This window comes from Silene latifolia, chromosome 2, assembly GCF_048544455.1.
Source record: "Silene latifolia isolate original U9 population chromosome 2, ASM4854445v1, whole genome shotgun sequence".
Taxonomy (NCBI): domain Eukaryota; kingdom Viridiplantae; phylum Streptophyta; class Magnoliopsida; order Caryophyllales; family Caryophyllaceae; genus Silene; species Silene latifolia.
In genome coordinates, this window is record NC_133527.1 from 155,000,831 (window position 1) to 155,019,004 (window position 18,174).

The window sequence follows — 18,174 nt, forward strand, 5'->3', positions numbered from 1 at the left end:
CAACACTTGTTCTCATTTTTGGGTTACTAATAAGAAGAGATTTGCTATATCACGCCCCCTGTTTTACCTGTTACGCTCCCTATTTTTTCATTTATTCCTATTTTGCCTTTGGACTTTCAAATTAGTTTTAGAAAAAATTAAATATCGTTTTACGCAAATGTATTTTGGCGACTATTTTTATAATAATTAATTTAGTAATGTAGACGGTCCCTCTTAAAACACTCGACATAAATTATTTTAATGTATTTAAATAACAAAACCGATTAAGAAAACAAATACATTATACACGATAAAAAAAAAAAACATCCTCTATGTCATGTGGGTTACAAGACACGGCCTAGGCTCCGTCATGTGAAATACACGACATGGCCCAGGCACTGTCGTGCAGACCACATGACATGGCCATGGTAGCGTCATGTAAGTCACATGACAAGGCCCTGGCACCGTCATGTAAGTCACACGACAAGGCCTTGGCTCCGTCGTGTACTTCACATGACACTACCCACCCACCGTCGTTTATTTTTTTTTCCCTAAACTATTTCGATTGTCACTACCAAAAAATGCAGCATATTTACGACAAAAACGCAACCCTAATAGGCTCTACACAACAATAATTCAACACTAATGTAAAAAACCGTCTCCGAAAATCAATCACTATAAAACAATATTTATTTTTAGTTTAATTAATTTTCAAGTCCAAGGGCAAAAAAAGAATAAATGAAAAAGTAGGGGGCGTAACAAGTAAAACAGGGGGCGTGATATAGCAATTTTGAATAGGATTCAAAACAAAAAGTTCTTTTATTATAACTACGAGGTTGTTTTTAATTTTAAAAATTGAGTTCTAAAATAAGAAGTTGGTTTGTTTATACAAGGGAATTTGGGGACCAATAAACATGACTTTGAAAATTGTGAATACCAATTACTCCCTTCATACCAGACCAATGGTAATATTGACTTTTTCATACTTGTCGAGACACGTTTTGCAACGTGAATATCTTTAGTTACCGATTATTAAAAATTAGAGTAAATTATAAATTACTCCCTTTTAAGTTCCACTTTTCTAAACTTACTCCCTTATAAGTTTTTTTTTTTTAAATTACTCCCTTAAGTTGACCTCCGACCAAAAATTGCTAACAAACTAGTTCTCAGGTGAAAAACATAAGTAAATAGACAAAATTGCCCTTCAAAAAAATTACTCTTCATCTTCTTCCTCCTTCCTATATCCACCCTGCTACCACCGACCACCACATAACCGCACAAGCTCCACCACCGTAACCCCAACAACCTCCCTCCCACTACCTGATGTACGATAATGCCCCCACCGCACGCGCCACCATCCTCATTTCAATTTGCCGACAATAAGCAGCACCTCGCTCCCTTCCCCACCTCACACCGACGACTAACCCAACCACCAGCCCCATCATACGTCGGCATAAATTCAAAAAGTTAGATCTACAAAAAAACGATGCACAATTTCAAAAAGCTAATATCTCCGACTACATCGGCAAAATTAAAGCCCAAAACTGGTTGCATTGACTCCGTGGCTGAGTCGTCGGCGACGTCGCTCACCGGATGTGGCTGTTATGGACAAAAAAACGCAAGTGGGTCGAGCGAGAACGGGGAGATAAGCGCGGGTGGTGGAGTTTTCATGAGGAAGGAGAAAAGCGGGGGCTGGGTGTTGGAGAGGAAGGAGGGGGCGGTGGCTGGTGGGGCAGTTGAGTGAGATAAGGAGGAAGATGGGTGATTTTAACATAGTGAAGGAATTTTGGGGGCATTTTCGTCATAAATTTAGAGAAATGGAGGGAAAATTCAAAAGGAGACGTAAATACTCACCGGAGTTCAAAAATGGTAGCAACTTTTGGCCTGAGATCAACTTAAGGGAGTAATTTTAAAAAAGAAACTTATAAGGGAGTAATTTTAGAAAAGTGCAACTTAAAAGGGAGTAATTTATAATTTACTCTAAAAATTATAAAAATTTGATATTCATATAACATTCATGACAATAAATCAAACAAGATCTCACATGACTATATTTTGTCTTATAGATTAAGAATAATATCGAAGATTCCCCTACGACCATGAATAGTGTCAAGATTCTCAATGTTACCGTTGATATGGTATGGAGAGAGTACATATTTACTATTTTCCATTTAAGAATTTTATAAAACATCATCTATTATGAATAAAAGTTCTTAAACAATGAAATTAATGAAATGTGACATGGTAAAAGAGGAACTTTATATAAAGTTTTTCTATTTCTATTGCTCTTAGGCCTTATTTTTTTTTAAACTTAAAGTCACCTCATTTAAGTTCAGTTTAGATTCTATAAATTCAATTTAGAAAAGTTCAACTGGTATAAGTTGTTACAAACGGATCTAAGTTATAATAAATTAAATCTATCCCTTCAAGACTATGAGAATTTACTAGTGCATGGCAAAAGTTTGGAGTTCTTTCACTGGAGGTCCATCCATGTCTTACATGAGGTTCTGTCCTCTCACCTCTCAATCCATTCCGACGAGAATTCCCCTGTAGAAATTTCGGGAGAAGCAGCAGTTCCCACTTCTTCTCCTATACCGGAGAACCTTTATACAAATATTGTTGTCAAGCAGACTAAAAGTGTTGAGTTGGTTCAAAAAGAAGTCATTTTACAAGTTGATAAGAAGACACGTCTTAATTACGACTCTCCATATGCTAGTAAGGTCTCAACGATCTAGTTCAAATTTGCAGCTGTCAAGGATCATTTGCATTGCAAATAAGGGCGCATTGTGGATCATTTCCACTGTAAGGGTCCAATGGTCGAGCTTTTGCTTCTTCGAAGAAGAGGACGAAGAGGAAGGAGGTTCACTTAATCGAGTTTGTTGTCCATTACCATCCACATTTTGAGAAAAGTCGTATTTTCTCTTCTGTTGTAACTACTTATGCTGTTTATTCCGTTACTTGGGTATCAAGTAGTTTTTGGGTTGTTAATGCCCTGTGTAGTAGTTATTTTATTCATGAAAGTTCATCGTTGTCAGAAAAAAAAAAGGTATTTGTATTACTTCATGAGTATTGAATGCTGGCCAGTACATAGTGTTTGCGTACATCTGATCATAATTCAAAATATATCATAGAACAATATATTATAAATTGTAAATATATGTATTAAAAAAGTCTAATGCAATTATATTTCATAAAAAAATAAAATCTAAATGGTAAATAGAGTTAGTGCGGACAAAATCGGGCACTATAACTGATAAAACTTCTAATCAAGAAACCGAATTGTGGATATAAAATCACAGTACACTTGACAAATTCAAGCAAAACGTTAAGAAACACACAAATTAAGAAGAAAAAATATTTCCAATTGATAAAAAGAGTGAACAAAATAAATCAGGAACTTTATGTGGTTTTTTGTGCAGATATGGAAGGTCCCACAATATCACTCTCACCATTCCAAAGGCCAAAATTTTCCCAAACCATATCCCTTTTTATTAAACTTAACACCATACATCTATGTAAGATGGCCTACTTCTCATGTTATAAATTGCATTACTTAACGTAACAAAACCTTCATCCATACAAGAACAAAAAACTTAAAAAAAAAAAAGTGCATAAAGAGAAGAGAAATGGCTTCCTTGATGTCAAACGCCGCTGTTGCAACCGCCAGCTCGGCTGCTCAGGCCAACATGGTGGCTCCATTCACTGGTCTTAAGTCCACCTCCGCATTCCCTGTTGGCAGGAAGAGCAATGTTGACATTACATCTCTTGCTAGCAATGGTGGAAGGGTGAACTGCATGCAAGTATGTAACCATGGCGTATCAGAATTGTTACAATGACGTGTTTTTAAATTAGTTGTCATTTATTTTAGTTTTTTTCAAACACGACAAATTTAACAATATAAAACGGCAATCATAGTAGGGTTACAAAGACCCCACTATACTAGACAAACTAGTATCCGTACCCAATTATAAATTAGTATAGGCTTATATGCATAATTTTCAAAGACGACAAATTTAACAATATAAAACGTCAATTTTATTTATGACTCGAGGATCATTGTTGCTGCCGCAATTTTTTAAATGAACTTATTTTCATAATGTTGTAGTATTCTGTACTCGTACTGCATAGTATTTTGGACTACCTTAATTAGCTTAATTTTCTCAACTTTGATCGAGAATCTTTAATACTAAAATTTGCGAGATGATGAAATTTTGTAGGTATGGCCTCCACGTAACTTGAAGAAGTTTGAGACCCTCTCATACCTTCCAACTCTATCTGAGGAATCCTTGTTGAAGGAGATCAACTACCTTCTTGTTAAGGGGTGGGTTCCTTGCATCGAATTCGAAGTTGGGGTAAGTTGAATTGCAATGTTATTTTGAAATAGGTCCTCAATTGCTCTACGATTTACTCTGTAAGAACGTCTTACCTAAGTTTTACACTAATCGTAATGTGTTTAATTTGTTTGAAATTGAAATTGGAAAAACAGCCAGCATTTGTGTACCGTGAGAACAACAAGTCCCCAGGATATTATGACGGACGTTACTGGACAATGTGGAAGCTCCCTATGTTTGGTTGCACAGATGCTGCCCAAGTGGCGGCTGAAGTCGAGGAGGCCAAGAAGGCATACCCTGATGCCCACGTCAGGATCATTGGGTTTGATAACGTGCGCCAAGTCCAGTGCATCAGTTTCATTGCCTACAAGCCTTGAAGCTCATCATGATTCCCTACCAACTTGTATTGAATCTCCTCATTTAATCTCTCCAATAAATATATATGTCATTTTCGTATTTCGTTATTGGGAAATTTGGTCCCAATCTATTTTCAAGTCTGTAATCTCTGGCATCTACCACTGAATGTAGTAATATAAGAGCATTTGTACTCTGTTGATATTACTATCTTGTTGCTCCACAATTTAGAGATCACAAATTCACAATGCCCACATCAGGATCATCGGGGTCCGTAGATCAAACCTGTTTAGGGTGCATAATCACAGGGTCAATTTGGATAGGACGGTTACAAGTCGGGTTATTTCACAATGCTTATAAAGTTAGAATCAATTTTATTTATATGATACTCGTACATCAACAAATGATGTGTATGCAAAAGTTCACTCGCTTCACTAAATAAGGGTGGGGCGGAACAGTTTTATACATATGACAGAAACCTGTCCATCTCACTTAATTAAACCCATGTCGCAAAATTCTGTCCAATAGAAAAACAAAAATCAAAATCAAAAGAATAATAATAATAATAATAATAATAATAATAATAATAATAATAGATGGGGACATGCAACCATTTTATAAGTTTGTGTCCCCTATCATCTAAAGACGTGAACATCACAAATTATTACGATCCTTGACATAGACAAACAGCCTGCTAAGGTTGACTCTTAAATCGGATTTCAGGCATTTACCGCATTCTCCGCATTTATCACTTGCATATACGTCGGACAAATGGTATCAAATTCAAATCAAATCAAATCAAATCAAATCAAATGATACTAATTTCAACAATGTCAACAAAACTCTTCGCATAACCATATCCGACTCGGAAGTCGGATCCAAAGAAAAAAGATGATTAAAGTTGGCATGCATATAATCTGATGACAATCATATTAGATACAAGAGAAAGGAAACCGGGGATGTTTTAGGCTTCAGCCAATGATAATGTAGATGGTAGGTCGCAAGTTCAAATCTCCCGCACTATTAAGAGAATGCTGATGAAGTAAACCAGTACGAACATTAAAAAGGGATATTAGGCATGAAAATAGAACCGCTTTGGATTTTATAAAATGGGAATATATTTACACAATAAGTTACATGGCCAGGCCACTTCTCTATATACACAATTACCTCTTACAAATCCTCTCAATTCTCACCATATGATACAAAAGAAATACCAAAGCACATCTGAGGGTCTTCTCTGGTCTTCCTAGTAGAACCACATCCTATATACAGTGCAAAAGACGGAACCGGCTTACGGTAACCTTTCTACAAAAACAAATTTCGTCAAAATCCCCAACCTTGATTGATTCACTTTGCTGCACCACTATCGGAGCAATGGCAGCTTCAGCTGTATATACAGTTTCCAAATGAATGTTTCTAAGCCATGGCAGAGACGCTTGAATTCTGGCGATCCCTACTAAGACGATCAAAATCAAAACCTTCTACTCTAACTGCGGGTGAGTTTAGGCCGAACTTCATCCTAACACATCCTGACTTCATCGCAGATGGCGACATCGAAGGAGAGGGCAAGGTGGAGGAGGAAGCGGGTTGTAAAGTTGACAAAGGGGACAGATTATCGTCCCCAAATTGAGCATCATGGACTAATGGGTTAGAAACTCTGCTAGGTGGAGTACCACAAAAAAATGGTGGTGATGAAGCTATCTCTCTAGATGACTGATCTTCACCATGACCCTCCTGCAGTTAACAAGAGCAAACATTAATTAATATGGGTTGTATAAAATAAGCCAGAGGTTAAATCGGTAAAATAGGGTGGTATCACCAAAAAAAATATTGTAGGAGACAGTCTGTTGTAAGAATTTGTGTGAAATCATGGGCAAAACGCATCACAATCAGAAACTCAATCAATAGATATCTACGGGATCCCATGTCGAAACGAAAAGAAAAGAAATCCTATCGAAACGAGCCTATTTTCTCTCTATTTCCTAAAAAGAAATGAAGGGGGAAGTTTTTATCAATGGTCCAGATCGCATTTCGACATCATCTAACGGTTCTAAATTTACGCATAAAAATAAAAGGAAAATACGGGGTAAAAGGGGAAATTATTATTTAAAGAGATTGTGAGATGAAATGGAGAGAAAGTAAATGGAGAGAAAGGAATTGGAGATGAACCATTTCCTATCGAAATCTATCTATCATGATATCAATCAAATAATCACCACAAGTAATAATTAATAAACAAAATCAAACACCGCGAATTCTGATTACTCAACACATCATCAGATCTAACAAGAACAAAGGTCAAAGTTTATACCTTTTTCATAAAAATTAGATCTAGAAGCTCAGCTCCAGCTTTCGCATCGTTTATTTCACCTTGTTGGCTGCCAAATACCAAATCAACACAAACCCATCAGCCAAAATCCATCATAAATCAAATCAAACACCAAATAATTTAAAAATAAAATACCCATGATACAAATAATTCAATCAAAAAAATACCTTTTTTGCCATCTAAGTGACATGGTGAGATTGCCAGACAAGAACCCGACCCGTCTTGGTTTCGGACATACGACAGGACCCTTTTGACCCGACGATTGAACCGGAACCTGGACCGGGTTTCTCATCTCTTCACATCCTCCTACCATGGCGTTCTGCTGAATATCGCACTTCATCTTTTTTATTTTTTTATCTCCGTATTTTTTATTTTACACAGTTTTCCTTAGGAGAACGCCTGTTTATACACAACAAATCACCAAATCTTTAAAAAAGTCTCAAATATTTCATCGAATAATGATAATCAAAGTAACTAGCACAAAAACTTTACCAAAAAAAAAAAACTATTTTTTTTGTTATTTGCTTCTATTTTGGAAATATTTATTTTTCCAAAAGTTTAAAATGAAATCAACAAAAAAATCCGAGTTTTTATTCTTGTTTGATTCTCTACGTTTTTATGGTTTGCAGACTATCACTATATCTGACTGCGAGGTACACCGTTATCGAAATAATAAAAGTTCTAACATGGTTTCTTAAAATCAAGCTGTAGACTATCTAGATCTAGGAAAAACGCAAGAAAGATTCAATCTTTCTTGTATTCCCAAAACCATAGATCTAAACTAGAGAAAATTTTTGTAGGAAAATTTTTTTAAAAAAAAGAAATATTTGATTCTAAATTTAGAACAAATTAAAATAAAAAGAGAGAAATAATTATACCTTGGAAATAAGTATATAAGGTGTAGAAATGAAATGGGAGGAAGAAAATGGCGAAAGAAAAACCGAGGAAATGAGGAGTTATTTATAAGATGAATACAAGTAAGAAGATTATGACCTACCTAATTTATGTTACGACGTCGTTAGAGTGTAAAGAGGAGGGGTTACGACGTCGTATGAGTGTCGGGGGATTGTTAGATAGTTGCCGAATTTGCTGTCACGATATTTATGTGGTTGGAAATTAAATAATATTAAGTTGGATTAGACCGTGTGAAACTGGCATTGACAAGGATTTTTTTAAAAAGGAAAAAAATAATTAAATAGGAGTAATTTGTTTGTTTTTTTTTTTTTTTTTTTTGGGTGCGTTTGACTTTATGGATGAGGAAAATTGGGAGCGTTTAATTGTTCAAATTAATCTCCTCCTACTTTTTGCGTTTTTGTAGGCATTTTGTGTGGACGACTATTTTTGTGTGAGTTTTGTTTAGATTGTTTTCAAGTTTGGAGGTGGTCGAATTGTATGGGTTGGATAAGATTAGGGGATGAGTTAAAATGTTAAATATGGGTTGGATTTTACAAGTTAAGGAGGTATTACAGTCAAAATACAACTTAAAAATACTCCAACTCCATCCACGCTAAAGGTAACATGGGTTTGACACAAATTTTAATGAAAAGTGGCAAAAGTAAGGGTAATTGTGTTAAATAAGAAAGTCCACTCGCAATCAAAGTAAAATAAAGGAACATGCTAAATCCCGCGAACCATTTTACTTTTTTTTTTTTTTTTTTTTTTTTTTTTTTTTTTTTTGGTTCAACGAATCGCGCACTTAGTCGCATTACAATAAGGGGAGGGGGAACCATTTTACTTAATCCTACACAGTTTTTTCCCTTATTCCGAGTATACCCTTCTCATTTCGCACGCCCAAAAAAACACAAGAACACACCATCCCATTCTCCATTCGTCCCATCCCAATCACCAGCCGCAACTACCCACCGCGCCAATAAATGAACAACGTACTCCAGCGATGGTGGTTGACGGCGATAAATTTGATTAAATGTTGATTGAAATTTAGGAATGACCTCGTTCTTACAGAATCTCAATGATGAAGTAAAGGAGATTTATGAAGTGGTTAATTTAGTTTAGAAGGAAGATGGATGTTCTTGATGATGATGATGATGATGATTATGAGCGTATCGTCTCTTTATGATTTATCATCCCGTTTTCATAAGTGGTTGCAGTCACAACCACCATCTGCACGCAGTACAACCACTCCAACAACAATCGACGACCGCCTACAGCCTGCATTTAATACCACAGATTTTTGAGCATAGTGAACTTGGTCGAGTAAAGTTGTACTCGACCGAGTGGGTCGTCGATTGTTTTGAGGCAGGCTAATGCCTTGGGTGCACTCGACCAAGTACGTGAGGCACTCGGTCGAGTACCCGGTCTGACGGGTTATATTTCCGTGATTTTGATTAAAATTACTAGAGAAGTATAAAAACTTGTTAAGCAACCTAATCAGTTTTAAAACACATTTCTCACAGAACCTAAACTACTTTACTGTTTCTCTAATCATCTCCATCATTTCCAAGGCCTAGGGTGATCTTTGAGAGTTTTACATCGTGTTTTCTGTATCTATTGCAGTAGTAAGTGTTCTTTATGCTTTCTCTTTGATTTGTTATTTTAAGTTGAGAAAACCCTAATTTGGGTTGATTTGAGATCTAAGGGATGGTTAGTTATGGTTTATGATTCGTATGGTTTGGTTATCATTGTTAGATGACGATTTCGTTGAGGAGCAGTTCTAGCTCGCTTGATTGTTTGTTTTTCGGATTTGCGAATAAGGCAGGGTTTCCCTACTTGGTCTTTTGTACGATTATTTTCAAGTGATGTGATGTTGTATGATTTCTTATTATGATAGTATTGTGGTGACTTGGTGTTATTGGCATTATTGATATTGATTGTGGAGCCATTGGCGGGAGATGATCTTCACCCCCATGTTCGGCTCTTGTGGCTCCCGTCATAAGGGGAATGTGCACATTAATGATCTGGGTGCGCTCGTTACGATGAGCGGGGCTTAGGTGGCAAGGCTGCGGTCTCCCACTAGCGATGTAGGTACCTATTGCGATGGGTAACCTGGCAGATCTGGGTTGCGGTTCAGATGATGTACTTAGAGGTTGGGGATTGTATTGTTGCAGTATTGAATTGAATGGTTTATTGTTGTTGTTGTAGTTCATATTTTATTGTGCAGTTGACTGGCCTCTTTTCATGTTTCAAAACCTGCGGTGATCCATTGGGGGATGATGAGCAGTTGTCTAGCAGGTTTTGGTTGGTTGAGGTTCTCGCGGGATGGATGGGAGTATTGCCCGAGTCTAGCTAGCTTCCGCTGTCGTGTTAACATTAGATGATCACTTTTTATTGGAGTTGTATTTCAGTTTTGATTTTGTTATTTTGGCTTGTAAACGTCTAAACATTTGTTTACTTTAATTAAACGTTCTTTTATTGGTCTATTTGATATATTTTATCTCGGACAACTGAGATGATAACACTTCTATTTGCTAAGGTATGCCTTGGTAAGGCACTTTGGTAGATGGGGGTGTTACCTGCACCACGTACTCCGGCCAAACACCGACGACCGTCGAACTATTCTCCGACCAACCTTATTGCCGCTAACAATCAAACCCTTTAAACGACAAAAAAGTCGAAACCCTCATTGTAATCTTCCCTTTTCTCTAAACTAGTTGGTTGCACCTTGCGCGTTGCGCACGGTCCCCCAAGATATTTCAATTATTTACGTTTCATGTGCATGTTAACGTATCCTGACTTGTTTTGCGTTTGTATATCTTTTTGTTGCGATTTCAGCAAATCTTTTTTTGGTGTTATATTGTTGTGATTGTTGAATCGATTGCAAATAAGATGACAAGCATACGTAAAGATCTAGTATCTATCTTTGTTGGGAGTATTAATATTGTACTATAACCGCCTTTTTGCTTAGATGGTTAATTTGCTCTATGCTTTCAATTTGATTTATAGTTTATATCCTATTTTTGAGCAGCTATATTCATTAAGAGTGTGGTTATCCTTAGCTATTCAAACTATGATAGTATTTATAGAATAATTCGTATATGACTCGCCCTCTCCCTTATACTCCTCTTTCTCTCTTTCTCGTATCTCAACCACCCTCTCTCCTTTCTCCTCATATAACTTGTCCTTCTCCTCTTACTCCTTCCCACTCTTCCTCTTCCTCCTCCTCCCCCTCTTCCACCACCTTTCTCAATCTCTCTCTCCCCTTCTCCCCAGTTATCCTTTTTTTCTCCCCCCTTTTTCTGTAAAACGTCGCTACATCCTAAATCACCCCATTTTCATCATCATTTCCCTCCTCTTCCCCTTTCCCTTTCATCCTCCCCTGTACCTTAGATGTCTCATATCCTCATCCTTTATATCTTCTATCCCCCCTCATTATCCAGTTTTTGTCAAATTACTCCTTTTTTTCCTCGTACTACTCCTTCATGTCTTCCCACATCTCCTCATTGCCCTACCTCTTTTTTCTTTTCTCTTATCGTCCGCATCCTTCTATATTTTTCCCTCTCCAATCCTTCTCTTTTTTTTCCCTTATTCTTTAGCTGAACCTCCATCCCTTTTCCCTTCCCCACACCCGCATTCTTCGCCTTCCTCTTCATCCCCTACTACTTGTCCTCCTCTCGTGATCTCTTCATCCTTCTCTTCACCCAATTCCTCCCCCCCCCCACTTCCCCGTGAGTGCGCGGTCCCCCAAGATATTTTGATTGTTGACGTTTTATTTGTATATTAATTAGTGTATCTTTATTTGGTTCGGTTGTGTCACTGTGTGTACATGTTGAGTGTTGATCACAATGAAACTACTGTTGCTATAGTATTTTGATGGTTGAATCGATTGCAAAAAAGAAATTACAGTCATTCATAAATAATTCGTATTTAACTTTGTTAAGAGCATGAATATTCGAATATAACTACGTCTGATTAATTGTCAAATAACACAATTATATGGATTATATAACACATTAGTACTATGTTGTAGCTTGTGAAATAACGTAATATCACTCCTCCTCTTCCCCCTCCTTCTCATACTAATCACTCTTCTCTCCTCAGCGCTTCTTACTTCTCCTCCTCCTCCTCCTCCTCCTCCTCCTCCTCCTCCTCCTCCTCCTTCCCCCCAACCTTACTCACCCTCTACCTCCTCTTACTCTCTCTCCCTCTTTTAGCTCCAGTGCCCCTACATCCTAAACCACCCCCTCCTCTTCAACCTCATTGTCTTCCATCTTCCCTTTCCCCTTTCTTCTCATATACCTATTATGTTCCTCTATCCTCCTCTTATGTATCCTTCATTTCTTCTCCTCCTCCACTTGCTCTCATATTACTCTTCCTATTTTTCTAGTCCTCCTCCTCCCCCTTCCTTCCTCTTCCCCTTTCCTCTTATTGTTCGCATCTTTCAATTTTCGTCTTCGCCTCTTCTTTCACCTTACTCTCTTTCGCAACCGCAATCCCTCTCCTCTTGATCCTCCTGTATACCTTCCATTTTCACTCCTCCACTCACTCCCATATTATTAATCCTCCAAATCCTCCAACCTTTTCCCGTACTACTCCTCCATATATTCCTTTTTCTCCTCCCTTGCTCCCTCTCCCTCTCCCTCTCCCTTCCTCTTTTTCCTTTCTCTTATCCTTCACATTCTTCATTTTCCTGTCTCTGCATCCTATTCTTTCCCCGTGTTCTCTTTGTCGACCTCCATCCCTCTCCCCTTCCCCCATTTGTATTCTCCTTCTTCCTCTTCTCCTCCTACTATTTGTCCTACTCCCCTAAACACTTCCTCTTTTTCTTCCCACTGTTCTCTTTTTTTCCCCTTCTTTTTGATGTCGCCTTCTAATCCCCATCCTCCTCCCTCTTCTCATCCTCCATGTCTCCTTTTCTAGTCCTCATCTCTCTACCTCTTCTTATGTCTAATCTCTCTATGATTAGTCGTAAAACATGACATCCTGATTACGATTGCCTCTTTTAATTGATACACGAATGAAAACGAAATTCGACATATTTAATAAATTCCATTTTTTAAGCAGTAAGTGGATTATACATCTGATGTAGTACATCAGATGGTATAGTTTTTGAGCATTAAGATAGAGTTTTTGAGTTTTAATTTAAAAATTTTGAGTTTTATTATAAAGTTTTTGAGTTCGTTTACTTAAACATTAATCTCAATAAATCACATTATAACTCAAAAAATTTACATATAAGCTCAGAAAAATTTGATTTTTGACATCATAAAACTAAAATGTAATTTATACACTCTATAGAACTCAGAAAAAATACTCAAAATCTCAAAAAGTCATTAAGTATGAGGTAGTACATCTGATGTACAATCCTTTTTCTCATTTTTAAGTAGAGTTTTCTTATAGTTTTTAGAATTTCCAAAGCTGGAGCCATGCCCACACAGAAAGATTAGCAAAGCTGGGTTGGAAAAGGAGGTGTCGTCGGTGTTGTTGGTGCATGTGGTGAAGTGAAGCTTGTCGGTAAAGGTTGTAGAAAATATGAAGAATGGTTGGAAGTTGTTTCTTCGCTACTAGATGTAAATTATGCCTTAAAACTTTTTTTTACCCATAAAATTTGACAAATAATTCAATGGTTTAAAACAAATGGTCATTTAGGAATTAAGATGTCACTGCTTTATGGTTACCTGATCTACTTGGAGGACCTACAAGCTACAGTCTCTCTAAAGCAAACCCCATTTGCAAACACAAACGAGCCTACCCATAATCTTCCAAAAAATAAAGCCTTATTCCCATACTTGGCTATGGAATACGATGTACATAAGCAAAATGAGCTGCTAAACTACGTGTTTTTTTTATATTATGAGGTAGCAATCGTGCACACAGTAGATGCAATTACCAACACAATTTTATGTAGAAATCATTCAGAAACAGTCTGTGAGTGTTGAAATGAGGGGAAAAAATGGTGGGAGGAAAAAGTGTCATTATACCGAACCATAACAATACGGCATACGGCAAGCCACGCTATATAATGTGCGGCCAATTAAGCAGCCCAATATGAGATAGCTCTGATAAGGTTTACGCAGGAGGCTATACAAATCGCAGGGAATAAAAGTGGCTGAAGGAGAAGGGGTCATTATACTAAACCATAACAATACAGCAAACGGAAAGGCTAGCCGAATAAGGCGCGGGCAATAAGGCACCCCGGTACAAGATTGCTCGGAACAGGTTTCAGCATAAGGCTATACAATAAACGATTCTTAATTCAATTTTAATTAATTTCATTAAGTCATCAAATAAACGGCAACAATGCAATATTACTTCAGTTGTATGCAACAATGCGCAGGGAAAAGGAACGGCGGGAGGAAAATGTGTCATTATAGCGACCCATAACAATACATCATATGGAAAGTCACGCCGAACCATGCGCGGCCAATAAAGCACCCCGATAAGAGTCATGACAGGCCCAAAAAACAAAGCTAAATGTTTGTGGATTGTCAAACAATATTCAAGGCCATTGTAAAACAATATACAAGGCCAACAACCTAGGCCCAATTACACCACAAAAAGACAAGACCACAAAAAGACAAGAAATGTTGAACTATCCATCCCACCAATTTTTGCCAAAAAATGCACACCATTAAATTCCCCTTGCACACTTTTATATACGGGGTGTGGTAAAGTGAAGCTTGTCGGTAAAGGTTATAGAAAATATGAAGAATGGTTGGAAGTTGTTTCGTCGCTACTAGATGTAAATTATGCCTTAAAACTTTTTTTTACCCATAAAATTTGGCAAATAATTCAATGGTTTTAAACAAAAGGTCATTTAGGAATTAAGATGTTACTGCTTTATGGCTACCTGATCTACTTGGGGCACCTACAAGCTACAGTCTCTCTAAAGCAAACCCCATTTGCAAACACAAACGAGTCTACCCGTAATCCTCCAAAAAATAAAGCCTTATTCCCTTACTTGGCTATGGAATACGATGTACATAAGCAAAATGATCCATTAAAATACGTGTTTTTTTATATTATGAGGTAGCAATTTCAGTAGAAATCATTCAGAAACAGTCTGTGAGTGTTGAAATGAGGGGAAAAAATGGTGGGAGAAAAAAGTGTCATTATACTGAACCATAACAATATGGCATACGGCAAGCCACGCTATATAATGTGCAGCCAATTAAGCAGCCCAATATGAGATAGCTCCGATAAGGTTTACGCTGGAGGCTATACAATGCGCAGGGAATAAAAATGGCTAAAGGAGAATGGGTCATTATACTAAACCATAACAATACAGCAAACGGAAAGGCTAGCCGAATAAGGCGCGGGCAATAAGACACCCCGGTACGAGATTGCTCAGAACAGGTTTCAGCATAAGGCTATACAGTAAAAGATTCTTAATTCAATTTTAACTAATTTAATTAAGTCATCAAATAAACGGCAACAATGCGATATTACTTCAGTTGTATGCAATAATGCGCAGGGAAAAGGTACGGCAGGAGGAAAATGTGTTGATGCGTGCCTTTTGTATGCGTTTATTCACTTGCTTGGCACGCATTTTTATGAGTTTATTTGATTATTTCATTCTATTTCCTCCCGTATTTGCTACTTGGGTGTGTTTCATATCTCTTGCAGGTTTGAGACTCATTTATGCATTTAGAAGCCAAATTCGTTCGGTAATGGAACAAGAGAGAAGCTTAGACGATCTTGGGAGAGAAGGATTAAAGTTTTATACAGGCTGTCTAGCGACATGCCTCTTATGTCTATCGACAATCAGTTACATATGTCTTTAGACATTGTCCAAACAACACAGACTCCTTGAATGTTGAAGATTTTGACGTTGTCTATTGACTAACTCTTCTATGTCGATAGACAGAGTGCTATATGTCGATAGACAGAGGCCTATATGTCGATAGACATAGTCAATCGACACAGGGAGATTGTGTTGGAGAGATTTCAGCTAAGTCTATCGACACCCATTGCCTTGTCGATTGACTTCTATACATGGTGTCGATCGACACTCTACCTATGTCGATCGACAATAACACATATGTCGTTAGACATTGTCGTTAGACATAGGAGTTTTGTTTTTGGAGTGTTTACTACTCTGTCGATCGACACTCCTATCTATGTCGATCGACCAACTCTACACGGATAGGCGATTTCTTATGTTTACCTTATTTCTTTTATTTGGGCTTGGTATAAAAGCTCGGGTAATCTTTTAATTAGGTTACACTTTTCACACTTATTTTATGCAAGCAGACAGTTAGAAACATTACCACGTATAAACCTTCTCAAACTTTTAGATCTAGATTGAATTCTCCTCTCTACTTTGCTGGTACTCGGATTTATTTAGGTAATTAATTTAATCTCCTCTTTCGTTCTTCTTATCTAGTTTTATTTATTTCTCTTGCGTTCAATTTAGTTCTAGTTTATGTTTATTTCTCTTCCGATCAATTTAATTATGAATCCTTTTTATTATCATCTACTTTAATTATTGTTATCGATTTTAACATGAGTAGCTAAATCTCTTGCTAGGATTTAGGGGATCCATGAAAAGTTAAGGGTTATTAATTAGGTGATTAGGTTAATCAATTTTATTAGTCTTTATTGTTAATTGCAACATTAAATATACGAATAGTTAATTAAAGGCCACAATTGGTTATTTGATTTGGTAAATCCTGACCTAAGATCGAAAGCCTGGTAAGGATTAGACCTGTTGTAAACATTAGAGTGCCCTAGTAAGTTGCGAGAGCCCGGTGGACGCATTTTAGGGTGAATAGTGATCCGAAAGGACTTTTTCACCGGCTTTTAGACTCGTAATTGAGACTGACCTATGACCCTACCTTAGACCCGCGACAATTCATGGTGAACCGACGATCCTAGCTCCTTTCTCTTATATTTTTCTCGACTTAATTTCTCTCTTTAAACCCTTTTATTTTATTGCTTTATTTTAGATTATAAATCAAACAAACCCCTTTTGGTTACCTAGATAGACTTAATTTCACAAGTAGAACACTAAAAGCCTCCCAGTGGATACGATCCCGACTTCCCTAGCTATATTAGTTAGAGACCAGTTGGTTTATTTTTGATAGGTTGCGACAGCCTCATCAAATTTTGGCGCCGTTGCCGGGGAGGCAACAATTTCTATTTGTTTATTTTAGTTTGTCTTGTCTCAGGGAACTTTAGTTCCTTGAGACGGCTCTTATTCTTTTCTTTAGTGTTTGTTTATGCCCAGGTCTCACAGGTCCGAGCTCATACCATTCGACTCTGAACCAGAAAAGACTTTCCGAGCTAAACGAAACTTTTGGAGAGAAATCCATCAAGCCGAACACTTGAGTACGCTTGACGCTGCCTATGCCGCTGTCATTGCAGAAAATCCGTCTTTAGAGAAAGACACCTCTACTTCTGCCCCTACTACGATCATGGCCACATTAGCAAGCCATTCAGAACCCACCCTTGCATCCATTCCTAAGGGATTCAAGTTGCAAACCACCGATAATGGTACCTTTGAGATCCGTCCGTCCTATATTAACCTGGTAGAACGAAACATGTTTGGAGGAGCAGCTACTGAGGATAGTGCCAAACATATGGAGAAGTTCGTTACATACTGTTGCTCAATCCCTTTGACTGCCGGGGTAACGCAGGACCAAGTAAAACAAGTTGTATTCCCTTTTTCTCTGCGAGATGGTGCTGCAGAGTGGTTGCGTGATTTGGACATGGAAGCAAATGCTATTACTGACTGGAATACACTCGCTCTTGCATTCTACAAGAGGTATTTTCCACCACAGAAGACAAATGCTCTTAGAAGCCAAATCATGAGTTTTAAACAGGGCCCCAGTGAAGACCTCAATGAGGCATGGGTTCGCTTCAAGAGACTAGTCCGCTCGGTTCCCCATCATGGTTTCCAGATCTGGTTTCTATGCAATCAGTTTTATAATGGGCTGTATGACGACCATATAGCCTTACTTGATTCTTCTGCTAATGGGAGGTTTAAAAACAACACTACTGATGCCAATGCTTAGCAATTGATCGATGAGATAGCTACTCACACTGCTGAGTATGGTAACCCCAGAGGTATTACAAGAGGGGGTATTTTAGATGGCGCCGTTGCAGCTCAATTAGAGGCATTGACTACACAAATTGCAGAGCTAAAGACTACCCAATCTTTGGGTAAACAGCAGACAGTCCATGCTTTGGTACAACAAGAGGTCCCTTGTGAGAGATGTGGTACTAATGGTCATGCTGCAGCTGGATGTATGAGTACTATAGAACAAGTTCATGCCTATCAGT

At 37.7% G+C, this 18,174-nt stretch overlaps 2 protein-coding genes and 1 non-coding gene across 3 annotated transcripts; 1 reads left to right on the plus strand and 2 right to left on the minus strand.

The window, feature by feature from the left end:
- The first annotated feature begins 3,496 nt into the window (after nucleotides 1–3,496).
- LOC141643157 (ribulose bisphosphate carboxylase small subunit, chloroplastic-like) lies at nucleotides 3,497–4,871 on the plus strand. Its single transcript, XM_074452197.1, has 3 exons — nucleotides 3,497–3,779; nucleotides 4,197–4,331; nucleotides 4,466–4,871. Exons 1-3 carry the CDS (start codon nucleotides 3,606–3,608, stop codon nucleotides 4,685–4,687), a joined length of 531 nt encoding a protein of 176 aa, XP_074308298.1. The 5' UTR covers nucleotides 3,497–3,605; the 3' UTR covers nucleotides 4,688–4,871.
- An 865-nt stretch (nucleotides 4,872–5,736) lies between these two features.
- Nucleotides 5,737–8,203, minus strand: LOC141643159 (uncharacterized). The gene is made up of 4 exons (XM_074452198.1): nucleotides 7,875–8,203; nucleotides 7,164–7,395; nucleotides 6,979–7,045; nucleotides 5,737–6,401 (listed from the first exon to the last, which is right to left on the minus strand). Exons 2-4 carry the CDS (start codon nucleotides 7,334–7,336, stop codon nucleotides 6,084–6,086), a joined length of 558 nt encoding a protein of 185 aa, XP_074308299.1. The 5' UTR covers nucleotides 7,337–7,395; nucleotides 7,875–8,203; the 3' UTR covers nucleotides 5,737–6,083.
- Nucleotides 8,204–17,681: 9,478 nt separating this feature from the next.
- Nucleotides 17,682–17,788, minus strand: LOC141645223 (small nucleolar RNA R71). The gene has a single exon (XR_012544807.1). It is a non-coding gene; the product is annotated as a small nucleolar RNA R71 (small nucleolar RNA).
- Nucleotides 17,789–18,174: the final 386 nt, after the last annotated feature.

Excerpts from the sequence above, each read along its gene's own strand:
- LOC141643157 (XM_074452197.1), top strand. The coding sequence starts at position 3,606 with ATGGCTTCCTTGATGTCAAACGCCGCTGTTGCAACCGCCAGCTCGGCT. Across the intron at positions 3,780-4,196 it reads GAAGGGTGAACTGCATGCAA|GTATGGCCTCCACGTAACTT; the intron begins GTATGTAACCAT and ends GAAATTTTGTAG. Across the intron at positions 4,332-4,465 it reads GCATCGAATTCGAAGTTGGG|CCAGCATTTGTGTACCGTGA; the intron begins GTAAGTTGAATT and ends TTGGAAAAACAG.
- LOC141643159 (XM_074452198.1), bottom strand. The coding sequence starts at position 7,336 with ATGAAGTGCGATATTCAGCAGAACGCCATGGTAGGAGGATGTGAAGAG. Across the intron at positions 7,046-7,163 it reads TCACTTAGATGGCAAAAAAG|CCAACAAGGTGAAATAAACG; the intron begins GTATTTTTTTGA and ends GGTATTTGGCAG. Across the intron at positions 6,402-6,978 it reads ATCTAATTTTTATGAAAAAG|GAGGGTCATGGTGAAGATCA; the intron begins GTATAAACTTTG and ends TGTTAACTGCAG.